General features: G+C 38.2%; 1 protein-coding gene across 2 annotated transcripts in view; it reads right to left on the bottom strand.

Moving 5' to 3' along the window:
* Positions 1–7162: 7162 nt before the first annotated feature.
* LOC101436310 (sulfotransferase 1C1-like) overlaps positions 7163–14385 on the bottom strand; it is a 63513-nt gene continuing 56290 nt past the window's right edge. For both annotated transcript variants that reach the window (XM_058278302.2, XM_058278301.2), the window contains exons 5-8: positions 13593–13719; positions 12578–12672; positions 11513–11693; positions 7163–11311 (exon numbers count right to left, since the gene is read on the bottom strand). In XM_058278302.2, coding sequence (XP_058134285.1) covers positions 11199–11311; positions 11513–11693; positions 12578–12672; positions 13593–13719 — 516 coding nt within the window. In that variant the 3' untranslated portion in view covers positions 7163–11198. The remainder of the gene's footprint in view (positions 11312–11512; positions 11694–12577; positions 12673–13592; positions 13720–14385) is intronic.

Raw genomic sequence — 14385 nt, 5'->3', positions numbered from 1 at the left:
AATAGCAAGCAGACCAATAGTTCAGAATGTGCAGTTAGAAAGTAATGCTCCTATCTGCTTCTTCCACATTCACAGGTGATGAACTGAAATGTTGCAGAACCTTCTAACAGGTACTTTAACTCTGTTTTGTTCCCTTTCAAGTGTCTTGTACACACAGCATACAGAGTAAGCTCAGTTCAGATGAAGTTATCCCCCGATTATTTATGGACCAAAGTCTGAATGCTTTAGCTTGGAATTCAAGGCCTTCTTTAATGTTACCACATGTACTGTCTTAGTCAGCCTAAGGGGTGCTGATGCAAAATACCAGAAATGTGTTAGGTTTATAAAGGATATTTATTTTGGGTAAAGTTATCAGGCCATAAATCATTAGTTAATTCCCTTACTATAGTCTGTTGTCCTGTGTTGGAGCAAGATGGCTGCTGATGCCTGCAAGGGTACAGTCTTCCTTTTCCTCATAAGGCTTTGTGGTTCTAGCCTCTTCCAACATCAGCTGAAGCCTGGGATAAGTCTTGTCTCTCTCTAGGGGCTCATTTCTCTCCAGGCTCAGTGGTTCAGGAGAGCAGAAAACTTTCAGGGAAAGGGCTCCATCTCTTCCTGAGGCCTCTGCTATGTCTAATGAAGCCTCCTCTTTCCTCTTTGTTTCTTCTCTGTGTATTTACTTCCTTGGGCTCTAGCATTAAAACTCTACAACTTTCTCCTCTGCCATGTTGTTTCCTCAGTGAGTTCCTGCCCTCCATGGGAGCAAGGACTCAATGTCCTACTGACATGGCCCAGTCAAAGACTTATTCATAATTCAATCAAGTAAGCATGAAACCTCTAAATCCAATATAATCTAATATACCCAGAGAACCATACCAGTTTATGAAAAGAATCCAATATCTATTTTTGGAATTCATAAATAATATCAAACTGCTACAGCCCCAATCACATATTCCACATGCCCAATGAGCTAGGTTACTGTCCCATGTATACTTTCCATAGTTTCTGGCCCCCCTTTTTTGCTCCTGCCATTCTCCTTGCCAAAAAATGCTTTTAATTCATTTCCATAGACTCAGATACTTCAGCTTCTAACCATCTTTTCCTCTAAGCCTTCCCTGAGGTTCGAGCTTAAGTAATCTCCACTGAGAACTACCATGTGCTTTTTAAACAACAGCTTCATAGTCATAAAATGGGGGACTTGGGTGGGGATAGCTCTAATATCTATCTTGTATCATTTTTTGTGAACACATCTCCAGTCAGAATGGGCTGTATAGTATGAACTCAGTGAATAGACATTTTTTTCCTTTTTTAAAATTTCCTTTTTTTTAAAAAAGATAAATAGGTCAAACAAAATATTACATTAAAAAGTATAAGAGATCCCTCTATTCCCCACTCCTTACAACCCCCACTCCTCCCATTTCGAAAACTTCTTTTATTAGTGTGATACATTCATTGCATTTGATGAGTACATTTTGGAGCACTGCTGCATAGCATGGATTGTAGTTTATGTTGTAGTTTACACTCTCTCCCAGTCTATTGAGTGGGTTATGGCAAGAAATATAATATCCTGCATCTGTCTCTGCAATTACTTTAAGGACAACTCCAATCCCCAAAAATGCCCCAATATCACACCTCTTTTTCCCTCTCCCTACCTTCAACAACTCCCATGGCCACTGTCTCCACATCAATGATATAATTTCATCCATTGCTAGAGTCACAGTAATTCTATAGTAGAATACCAGTACGTCCACTCTAATCCCTATTTTATTCCTCCATCCTGAGGACACTGGGATGGAGATGCTCACTCCTCTTCTAAATCAAGAGGGGGCTTAGATCAAACATGGCTGATCAATGGTATTCTCTGGCTTGCAGCTGTAGACTCTCTTGGTTCCCTGGTATGGTGGTTGACCATCCTCTCCTTCCTGTTAGCTGACTTAGGTAAGTCCAATGAAGTGGAGAGTAGGTGTTGCAAATCTGCTGAGGCTCAGGGCCCAGCTGGCACATGGACAGTCCAGAGATTCAAGTCTGCATATACACCAACTCCAGCACCAACCACAGGTTCAAGTAAAACTTACAGAAAAGGCATGTGTAGAGAGGTTGCATCTGAGTCCAACGCCATCACACTCAGGAGCACAAATTCCAAACTAGGGCCCACTGGCAAGGCACTGAATTCCAGAGCCATCTGTCAGGACCATAAGTCCTGGGTGTCTCCATAGCCCTCAGGAGCACCATCACCAAGGGTTGTGTCTACTTTGGCCATCTCTCTGATACCCTGCTCACATAAGTGCAACCCCTCTGATGACCCCCCATCTCATTTTGAAGACTCTTAGCTATATAATCTCATTTGTCTTTACCATTTCCCCCTTTTTTTCAAGGTCCTTTTCTAGTTGCATCACCAGCCGGTGATTGGTAGTAATCCCTTGGCATCAGGGAGGTTCATCCCCAGGAGTCATGCCCCGTGCTGGGGGCAGGTAATGCATTTACATGCTGAGTTTGGCTTAGAGAGTGACCACATTTGAGCCACTCTAATAATAATAATTTAGAAAAAATAATTTTATTAAATTTTTTCGTATTCTATTTCTAATCTTTAAACCTATCATTATTATTTCATTTTCCTACACATTCATTATGTATCTATTGACCATGATTGATTAATATATCTATTGAATGAGTGAATGAATGAATGAATGAATGAATGAAGGCTCCTTTCTCACCTACCCCGGGTCCAGGCCCTGGTTTCCATGTAAGGACCCTCCATATTTATTTTCCTCTTTATTGGATACTTCTGAGCAGGGTCTGAGAATTTGGTTAAGAGTTCTTACTTTGGAGTTATGGGTAGTTCTGTAGAGTTGCTTCTCACCACCTGGGAGACCAAAAGCTATCATTTCCCCTATGAAAAGTTTTGCAAGGGATTTGATCATGGTTTTCAACTGGGAGAAGTCTCCAAGGTGTCGTTTGCCCTTGGCACAAAGCTGGATCTGAGGAGCAATGGGCACAAAGTCTCTCCTCTGAGCAACACTCAGAATGACTCAGCCAACATTCCTCCTTTTCCCTTAGAAAAAGCCAAGATGTAAGTGCTTGGGGGCAACTTTGTAATTCTTGAATTAGTCGTCACACAGATACTGTGTCCAAGTGGAATGGTCATTCAGAATTGCTACTGCACAGCTAGACCCTGGATTAGCTGGGCAAAACACTTAATGTTTCACTACTTTATGGATGTTGCTTATTGGACTGTGAGCCCAGCTCTGCTCTGTCCTAGCACCTACTCTCCTGTCCTTTCTGTTCCTGTTTTTGACCAACCATCATTCACATAATCACATTTAACAGACTATTTTTTTTCTCATTTAGCTATGCTCATTTGCTTGTAACTCCCCTTAATTTTTTCTTGTTTCTGTCTTGCCCAGTCTCCTAGGGAAAATCAAGTCAAATCTTTCTCTTATGCTCTATCTCTATATCTTCCTTTCTGTCCTGTTCTCCTCTCCCTTTCATTTGGCTCCATCTCCTTGCAAACATGCCTTATGGCTATAAGAATGGGGTTGTGGCATTCTTAGGGGAAAGAGAAGCCCTGAGTTGTGAAGTTAGTAGTAATTTTAAGAATCACTGATATAAAGTTTTAAAGCTCCAAAAAATACCTACAAATCTCAAACTCTCCATATAAGATTCAACTCCACTTAACATTTCTCCTAACTAAATCAGCTTTGTGTCCCAAGGCACCAACACTCAAAATAAGTAATTATCCCCTGTTTATATATAATTTCTTTTGCAATAATATTGGTTCTGTCTTTGGCTAGTTGAAAATGCATAGTGTTTCAGCTATATTATGTCTTAAATGTAGGTTTCTGTCCTAGTCTTGGAAATCTAGTACTATTTACAACGTTTCTTAGAGAAATGTCTGTCACATTTCAAAACACTGAAAGTGTAACTCTGTAGCCTAATCAATTTTGGGGTTTCCTGTGCAAGTTTCATGGTCCTTGTTGTCATTCAGCTTTGTAAGGATAATTTCACCCTTCTAAACTAGAGAGAAGCAGCCACAGGAATGTAACTCACCAGGTCTTTTGGATAGTACTAACAGACTTTTAGGATTTCTTAAATTACTAGGCAATGTATTATGTGTTTTCAGGAGAAAGTTACACACCTTTTAGAACATTGAATACTGGAGAAATACTGGTAATATAGTTAGCGAGACAGCATATTAAAACACATTGTGTTCTGTATTTCCTATTAAATATGCTTTGTTTATAACTGTATAGAAAAACTGCATACCAAAGTTTATCTGTCATTTTTATCTGTAGTCAGTGATGAGAATGGGATTATGTCACAGTGGGGTGGACATACCACTTTTTGGATTTGATCAAAACACAATCTGCCCCATCCAACTCCTTCATATTGTTTTTTTAGAGTTCTGGATGGAATCTTGGAGAGTTCCCATCGCTTATTTGCCCACTTTTACTCAATAGATTGTACTATTAGTAATTTAAGCATGAGCAGTGATGATTCTGTAATTATATTATATAAACCTAAGATTTTAATTTTGGATCAGTGCTTTACTTTTCTTTCAGAGATAAGACATTTCTTGATCCTTCCCATGCTAAGGCCTGAATTGAAGGGCAGGATGTGGTTGGCTTCTGCTCACCCCATGAGCACCATGTCTTTCTCCACTGTTAGCTGCAGGTTTAGACCCCACCCCAGTAGGGTCATAGTGGAGTGAAGGAAGAGACATAAGGGGTTAGGGATATTCTACCATGCAATGGCTCTTTTGTGATCTATGGTCACAAAAAAGAATATGTCTTAAGTTGATTCTTTCTTTTGAGGGACACTTTGGTGTCTTCTTTGGAGATTCTTAGATCTGCTTGCCTTTACATGGTCATTCTTGTACATTGCATATATATGCTTTGGGCAAAATTCTGGCCTAATTTTTTTTCTAGGGTAAAACTGATGAACTGTTTCTAAAATTTAGGTGAAAATGCAAAGGGCCAAGAATAGTCAAGACAATTGTGTATACAAAGAAATCGGAGAATTCACACTATTTGATATCAAGATTTATTTTAACAGTACATTAAAGATGGTGTCTTGTCTGTGCAAAGATAGACAAATAGACCAATGAACAGAAAAGAGAGCCCTGAAACAGACACACATATAATTACAACCTGACTAATTACAAAGGAGACATGTAAAGGAGAAGGAAAATGTATGGTCTTTGTAATAAATAGTGCTGGATCAATTGGATAAAATTCATGTCAAATATTTAGGGATTTCCCATATACCCTACTCCCTTCCACTCTTCAATCTCATTCTTAGCAATGATTTCCCACTTCTCTTTATCAGAAAATACGTTTAAAAGGAAATTACCTTAGAATTGAAAAAAATGTAAGTATGTGTGACAGTTTGAGATTATTTTTGTGAATCCCAAAAAGAGAGATAATGACTGTAAACTAATCAATTCTTCTGGGTTTGAAACCCTTTGATTATATTAGATTCAGCAGAAAGGCTGTTGATTAAATTATCTGTTAAGATTAGAGCTTTGATTTGACCACATCGGTAAGGCTTGACTCAGGTTAAGTCCCCACCTTCTTGGTGGGCTGATATAAAGAGACACTCACTCAAGAAGACACAGGAAGAGAGAGAGCTCTGTCATTTTTGATCCTGGGGCCCTGAGGACAAATGAGCCATTTGCCTGATACTTTACAGCTAAACTTGGGAAGAATGTTGAGACTCATATAGGTAACCTGTGGAACAAGTCCTATGCCAATCTAGAGCTGAGATGGTGAAGAAGCTAGGCCCACAGAGCATCAAGAGGAAGAAGAAGCCCAGAGAGGAAGGCTGAATCCTGGTAGAGATGGCCTGCCTTCTTGCTTCAACATGTGGCAGCTGACTTGGTGAGAAAGTAACTCCTATGGTACTGAGTTAGATTTCCACAGCCTAGGGACTGTAAGATTTTACCCCAAATAAAAACCTTCTGATAGGGGTAGTGAGTGCACCAGGGAAAGAAAAGATTCAAATTCTGTCAGATCCTGAACTCAAAGGATTTTACCGCTATGACTGCCTGCCTTTGCCTTTAGGCATGCTCTCTTCTAGCCTTAGCTGTGCTTAGGTTTTTTTTTCACTTAGAGTATTCATCATAGAAGAAAAAAACTGATCATCAGTTTCCTCTAATATAAACTCTAAATCTGCCAAGTCAAAGAATACAGAATAGATACCAAGAAAATTTTAAGAAGTTTTCTTCCTATTCCTTTCTTTCCTTTTTTCTCATTTGTTCCTAACAGTTCCCAAAACTACAAATTGTTATACTCAAGTTTATATGGACTTAATTTACCCCACCTAGATGGTCCAAAGTTATTGTTAACACATTATCCATATTATAAAACAAGGAAAGACACAAAAAGATATAGATTTTGATGCAGAATAGAAAACTAGGTTTACTCCCCTGAGGGCAGGTCCAGGCAGAGATGTAGTGGGGTTGGGTTGGATGGGATGGGGAATCTGTATAGTATCTATGAGGAAAAAACAGGCCTAGGAACCTTGAGAAAGAGTCTGGCTTTGAAGGATGCAGGGTCAGAGGATGGGCTAGAGTCTACTTTGCTGAGGGGAAATTTCTGTCCAGTGGTCCTTTGCTGCTCACAAACATGCCCATGACAGGGATGCTAAGATCTAGAGACCTACTCAGGGAAGAACTACTTTTCTAAATATATTTCCATTTAGGCTTTTTCCCCCTTATTATAAGAATCATGCAATTGTTTGGAAACTTTGCTGCAATTTGTGAAAAAATATTGATATAGTTGTACTATTAACTACAGTCCATAGTTTACAATAAAACTCTTTCTTAGTGCTATACAGTCCTATGTATTTTAAGAAAATTTTATCCTAGTAATATGTTTATAAAACTTAAAGTTTCCCTTCTAACCACTTTCAACTATATAATTCAGTTGTGTTAATTACATTCATATTGTATTACTACCATCTATTACCCCAAAATTCCCATCACCCCACACAGAAACTCTACAGCAATTAAGCTCCAATTCCCCATACTCTACTCCCACTCAACCCCATATAACTGTATTCTCGTTTCTGACACATTGATCTGATTATTCTAATTATTTCATATTCGAGAGGTCACAAAATATTTGTCCTTTTGTGTCGGGCTTATTTCACTCAACAATATGTCTTCAAAGTTTTCCATGTTGTTGTATATTTCAGAACTTTATTTCTTTTTATAGCTAAATTAAATTCCATTGTAGTTCTATACTACATTTTCTTTATCTTATCTCCAGTTGGTTCCATCCTTTGACAGTTGCAAATAATGCCAATATGAACATCAGCATTCAAATATTAATTCGAGTTCCTGCTTTCAGTTCTCTTGGGAATATACCTAGAAGTTGGATTGCTATATCATATGGCAATTCTACACCAAACTCTCTGAGGAACTTTTAAACTGTCTTTCACAGCAGCTGCACCATTTTACATTCCCACCCACAATAAATGAATTTTCATATTTCTCCATATTCTCCAACACATGTAATTTTAATTTACCTGTTATTTTTATTAATTTTTTAATATTTATTTTTTATTAATTCTTTAAAAAATATATAGATCACAAAAAATGTTACATTAAAAAATATAAGAGGTTCCCACACTGCCCCCCCACTCCTCCCACATCAACAACCTCTTTCATCATTGTGGCACAATAATTACATTTGGTGAATATATTTTGGAGCACTGCTGCAGTGCATGGATTATAGTTTACATGGTAGTTTACACTCTCCCCCAGTACATTTAGTAGGTTATGGCAGGATATATAATGTCCAGCATCTGTCCCTGCAATATCATTTAGGACAACTCCAAGTCCAGAAAATGCCCCATCTCATCTCTTTTTCCCTCTCCCTGCCCTCATCAACTACCGAGGCTACTTGCTCCAGATCAATGGTACTGTTTCTTCCATTACTAGTCACCATAGTTCTATAGTACAGTCCCAGTAAGTTCACTGTAATCCATATTTTATTCCTCTGCCCTGTGGACCCTGGATTGGTGATAGTAGCCATTCTAGTGGGTATGGAATGGGATCTCATTTTGCTAATGGAAAATGATGTTGAACATCTTTTCATGTACTTATTGGCCATTTGTGTATCTTCTTTGGAGAAATGTCTGCTCAAGTATTATGCCTAGTTTTTAATTGTGTTGTTTGTGTTCTTGTTGTTAAGTTGTAGGATTTCTTTATATATTCTTGGTAGTAAATCATTTTCAGATTATGGGAATTCCAATTATTTCTCCCAATTTCTCTGGTTGTCTTTTTACATTCATGATAAAATCCTTAGAGGTCAAAAGGTTTTTAGTTCATGATGTTGCATTTATCTCTTTTCCCATTTGTTGCTCATGTTTTGGTGTAACATTTAAAAGACCATTGTCTAACACAAGGTCCTGAAATTGCTTCCCTATGTATTCTTCTATGGGTTTTATAGTTTTAATTCTTATTGAGGTATTTGATCCACTTTGAGTTAATGTTTATATAAGGTCAAGTAGGGGTCAGTCTTCATTTTTTTCCATATAGATATCCAGTTTTCCTAACACCATTTGTTGAAGAGACTATTTATTCTCCTTTGTGTAGACTTGACACCTTTGAAACAAATTACCTAACCATTGATGTGAGGGTTTATGTTTGAGCTATCAAGTGGATTCCATTGGCTGCCATGTCTGTCTGTGCCAGTATGTGCTTTCAGATTACGCAGCATGGTAATAAGGTTTAAAATCAGGAAATATGAGTCTTCAAACTTCATTCTTCTTTTTCAAGATGTGTTTGGCTATTTGGAGCCTCTTAACCTCCCATATAAATTTGCTGACTGGCTTTTCCTTTTCTGCTAAGAAGGCTGTGGGAATTTTGATTGGGATCGAGCTTTATGTATAAATTTCTTTGGGTAGAAATATCATCTTAACAATATTTAGGGTCCCAACCATGAACACTCAAAGTTATTAGCCTTATTGGGACTCCCTTTTCCATAACAGATTGCTTTCCTCTTGAAGCTTACAGAACTCACTCCTTGACCCTGGCATGTTTGAGTATTATGTGTTTGGGCATGGTTCTCTTCAAGTTTATCCTGTTTGGGTTTTGTTGGGATTCTGGGATGTGCATATGAATGTATTTGTTAAATTTGGGGAGTTTTCCCCCATTATTTCTCTGAATATTCCCTTTTCTCCTCTTGGGACTCCCATATTGCATGCATTTACATGCTTGATGGTGTACCATAGTTCTCCTAGTCTCTATGCATTTTCTTAAAATCTTTTCTTCTTTCTGCCCCTCAGCCTGAATCATTTCATTAGTGTTGTCTTTAAGTTCAATTTTTCTTTTCACTGTCAAGCTCAATCAGCTCTAGAAATTGTGTAGAGAAATTTCATTTTAATATTGTGGCTCTTTCTCTGTATTTTTTTTTCTTCTTGTGCATATTGAGGAATATTTTTAAAAGTCTTTGTCTCATATCTCCAGAGTCTAGTCTACTTCATTGATAATTTCTGGATTTTTGTCTTGTTCCTTTGGAATGGCCATTGTTTTGTTTCTCTGTTTGTCTTGTAATCTTTAGTTGCTTACTGGATATTTTAGTATTTTAAACTAACTCTGGGATTTAGTCCCTGAGCTGTCTGTTCCTTAAGTTTCTATTCAGATAGAGATAAGGTAGATGTTTCCTTGAGTGCTAAGAGCTCACACAAACAACAAACCGACACACACAAAAACACCTCTCACAGTCTTTGCAAATTGATTCTGCATTGGCTGGTGCTGTGTTTCAGAATTTAGTCCTCCTGTGAGGAAAATCAGCCTGAGGCATATGTGAAGGGTGTGGCTCTCTCCATCTTTTCTGATCCTGCTTCATGTCTTGGACTTGTGCTTGCTAGTGATCTCAGGAATTCCCCATTACAGGAATAGAAATGCCCCCTCTACTCCCTATGAAATAGATTTTTAACCCCTCAGAGGTACACTATTGTGTGCTTTAATTATATCTCACACTGCTTTATTGTATGGTAGCTTCTTCTACCTTAAGGGCAAGTTCTGTGAGGAAGAGCAAAGAGGAGAGTCCTCATTCAGTCTTTCAGGCTGCTACCCAATAAACTGACCCTGACTTTACAGGCACCCTAGTATGTGCATAGAAGTTACTCTGCTTTCTCTCATACAGAGTCAGGGATCCATCATGGGAGCACATGCTGGCTCCACAATGCACTGAGTAGGGAGTGCAGAAGGGATAAGCAAGGGCACCATAGATTCTCCTACTTATTTGAAACTGTTTTCTGGATATAACATTCAACCATTTTCTGCCACACTTCAACTCTTCTCTGGAGTTTTACAGAACATGGCTCTGCCAGTTTTTTCTAGTTATTCAAAGAGTCTATGGGAGAATGGCATCCTGGATTGTCTTACTCTGCCATCTTTTTCCTGTAAGCCAACCCTATTATTAAGAAGCATAAAAAGCTATTTTCCACAGAGATGTGGAATTCAAGTTTTTCTTGAATTGCATGAGGTGCTTGATGTTTTTTCTCTTGGGCTATCTAAAGAGTTAAAAAAATTCTCACTAAGAAGTCCATCTGAAAGTCAAAATCTTTTTCAATTTTTATTCTTGTATTGCTCACAAATGTGGGTTAAAATTTTTGTTTATCTCTTGCCACTTATCACTGGCTTTACTGATCAAGGCTTGGCCTTTTTCTTTGTTCTTGAGATTAATTTTAACTTGAGATTACCTCAGTTACACATAACTCACTTGTTTTCATTCATTTTATCTTCTACTCCTTATAATCTAAGATTGCATAGAGTTGGGCCATCCTCTGTCTCTCAGAGCCAGACCCTTCTTAATAAAATCTGGTTCTGCTTTTACATTCTTCCTAGTGCTCACTTTTCAACATCTTTGCTTCTTTTGCTCACTTCCTCTACATAGAAGTTCTACTCTTATTTATTTCTCTCTTTGCCTATGGGAGCCCATACTATCATGAAGTTAAATCACCTTACTGTAGATGACTACATTATCATGTGTAAGTGCCTATATAAATCATCATGAAACTTAATTTAAAATTTTCCACCAAGTAATTGATTATGTTTGGATCAAATATATCATAGTGATATAGCATCTACAGAGTGTGTTAAAGCTCGGGTTTGGAGGAAGGGTATCACTGTTTTAATTATCCTTCATCAGAAGGTTCAAATGGCTAAAATCTAGTAATAAAGTCTATGAAAATCTTCCCAACTGCTCTCAAATCTCTGTGCGGAAGGTCAGAGTGCTTCCTGCCATCTTCTTCTGGTAGTCCTTGTCAAATTCTTCATTCTGGGCTACAGTAAAGTAGTTCTTCCAGTCTCCCGGCATCCCTGAAATAAGACGGAGTCTTACTGATTGCAATGGAATACAGGGAGGAATAAGTAGGCACTCAGAGTTCTCATAAGAATGGGTAAAGTCAGGAAGTTTACCTGTCAAAAATTGTACAGAGATGATGCTGAAAAGAATAAATTATGAAAAATCTTAACAGACCATGGAGTCCCATCTAGCATTAGAATATAAAGCTCACCTACCTTTCCTCATAAAAGGGGAGATGGAGTGGTCCATGATGCTGGCAGGCAAAGTGGTGTAGTTGGCCATTGGGTTATGCTTCATTACATCAAAGGAAGTGTGATAGATGATTTTTTTCAGAATTTCATCCGATATATCTTTCTCCAGAAATTTCAATATCTTCTGAATTTCCCTCTTGGGGTCCTGTAGGGGGAGTTGTCATATGAAACACAAATAATTTGAGGCCTTCTATTAGTCATGATATTCTACCATTTGGACAAGTAGAGCTTGGAGAGGGCTCCATTACAGGAACAATTCAAATAAATTCAATAAATATTTCTCAGGTGGCTACTATGTGTAAGTAAGGCACTCTACTAGATATATTAGCCTCGGGGAGATCAGGAAGAGTTGCATGAAGGAGAGAAAATGGTGGTATAGTACAGCATGAGTGACTCTGGCATTTGGGCTACTGTCTATGCATTTAACAGAAGGTCAGCAAGAGGGATGAATGAATGGGACCTCAAGTTAATGCAGAATTCTGAGTTCTTATTCCTTGGTTAATCCAGAAACTATGATATCAACCACATGTCAAAGGTATGAAAAAAAGAAGGAGCTATAGCTTCAGCTCAGATTATAGAAGCCTTCTTATCCATAGGATAGGATGTAGAAGCAGTGGAGGATGCTAAATTAATTAAGTGCCACTAGGCAATTTACAAACATCATCCACTATATTTTTACAATAATATTATGAGGTAAACATTATATCCATTTTGGAGGGGGTTGGTGGACATGGCTTATAAATGGCAGGATACAACAGATTGATTTGAGTATAAATCTATTAACAGCATGTGCTAAAGACAAAATGTGTGGTATTTCTTGAGGAGGAAGGGTTTTCTGAAATAGAACATTTAGTAGAGCATAAAAGTATAGTTTCTGAGTGTAAGATTGAGGTTGGAAACAGTGTTATGAAAGAGTCACTGATGCTTAAAGTTTCTTCTGTAGGAAAGTCCACAATGTCAATGTTCTAACTGGGCTTTGTTGCATCAGACTATGTGGGAGGATCTGATGGAAGCCAAACTGACCCTTACCTCCTTCACGTCCTCATAGAAGAGGTAGAGAATGCGGTGCTTGTCCTTTGCATCCCACCATCCCTTTACGTGGTCATACCAGGACCCCCACATCACTGAAGGGAAGGAGAGAAATAGTGTGTGCCAATATAAATTTGATACTTATAAAATGAACATGAGTATCTCAAAATATATGGAGGATAAAAGAAGACATTTAATATTTAGACCAGAAAAGAGAACTTAGGCTGAATTCTTATTTTCACAAAAAGGGGTTTCTATTGTTTAGGGGAGATGATAAACCATGTTCTAGATTCCTTGGTTTATATTTCTACAAGTGAACTCACTGATACTGCACAAGAGATTGTCTTGTGACCAGGGATTGCAAATCTTTATTTCTTTCAAATCACTGCACGGTGCCCAGATCAGTGCTATGCAATAAATATTCCTTCACAAAAGTTTGTTTTTTTAAAAAAGAAATCTTACACCCTGAAAAACTGTAATGTAGGAACCAGATATTTCAGGATATTTGACTCCTGTGGCTATAAATAGGAGGAAGAGTGGTGCACTAGGTAGCTCTGCCAAATTCATTTTCTACCCTTACATGTCTTATTCTCTGCCCTGCAAGTCTGATCTTTATGAACTGCATAAATGGGCTATTTTGGCCAAAGGCTTACACTTTGGTTTTGGGAGAAAGAGGCATTGAATGGATTTTTTTTTGGGGGGGGGAGGGGGTAAGAATGAGGGCAATGCATTTATTTCCCTGATGCCCTTCCTGTTGGGTCACTGTGGTCGACTGCTTCCTTTTCAAGGTGCCCTCTTTTGTCTCCCCTGTATAATGCACTATACTTTGTTTCCTTAAACTACTTACAGCCTTGTAAACAGTCTATTAAACTCTCCTCAATGACCCAGTTTGAGTGTGTCATCTATTTTCTTCCAGGACCTTGAGTGATATACTCATTTAATGAAAACACCTTCTTTCTGAGGTCAGTAGAGAAACAAATAAGGAAATGTGAACTTATGGTTTCCTTTCATTTACCTTTTCCTGTTTTGAATGTCTCAACATAGTCCTTCCAGGTACCAGGGTCAGGCAGCAATTGATTCATTCTTGAGAAATGGTAGTAGGACACCAGACAGTCCTTGGCGTTTCTAGCCACATAGATAATCTGAAACCAGCCACCAAGGGGAGTGAGAGGCAAAGAAGAAAGACAGTAAACCATATTATTAGAAAACCTTTCAGTAGAAGTTTGACCATTCTACCTGAGTAATTGAGCACAAATGTATTTTCTGTTTTACCTTAGTAAACATTTAATTTATATCTGGTATAGCATAATTTTTAAGAGTAGCCTCTTTTTCTCTCAAAAGTTTCCCACTTTGTATGATGAATACTACATTCGCCTGAAGTCTGATAGCCTAGGAGGTTAAGGAAGGTACCACTTGGCTTTCACTTAGCAAGTAATCGAACTAGATTAGAGGGTAGGAAAAGCTAAATCAGTTAGCTGTCTAGTGTCATTTCAACATGATGCATTCTGGCCTTACATATGAATTTTCATATGTAAAGATAACTTTTCATCTATTGATAAGATTGAAGGACTCTTGAGGTTTAGCATTAGTCTACTTTTGGATTTGTTTGTGGTGACTCTTTTCATGGGAGAGGCAGTGATTGTGGTTCTGTAGAGGAGACCTGACCTCTTGACTTCTTGTCTGTCCACTTGCCACCCTGCCTCAGATCCCAACCTGTGCTGTTGTGTGCATTCTCAGCATGGTTTGGGAAAAGAAGCACTTTTGTGGTTTTCTTAAATAATTTCGCCATGTGTTTCATGTATTTAATA

The sequence above is a fragment of the Dasypus novemcinctus genome, chromosome 17 (genome assembly GCF_030445035.2).
Source record: "Dasypus novemcinctus isolate mDasNov1 chromosome 17, mDasNov1.1.hap2, whole genome shotgun sequence".
Taxonomy (NCBI): domain Eukaryota; kingdom Metazoa; phylum Chordata; class Mammalia; order Cingulata; family Dasypodidae; genus Dasypus; species Dasypus novemcinctus.
This window is presented reverse-complemented; position numbering and strand designations above follow the sequence as displayed.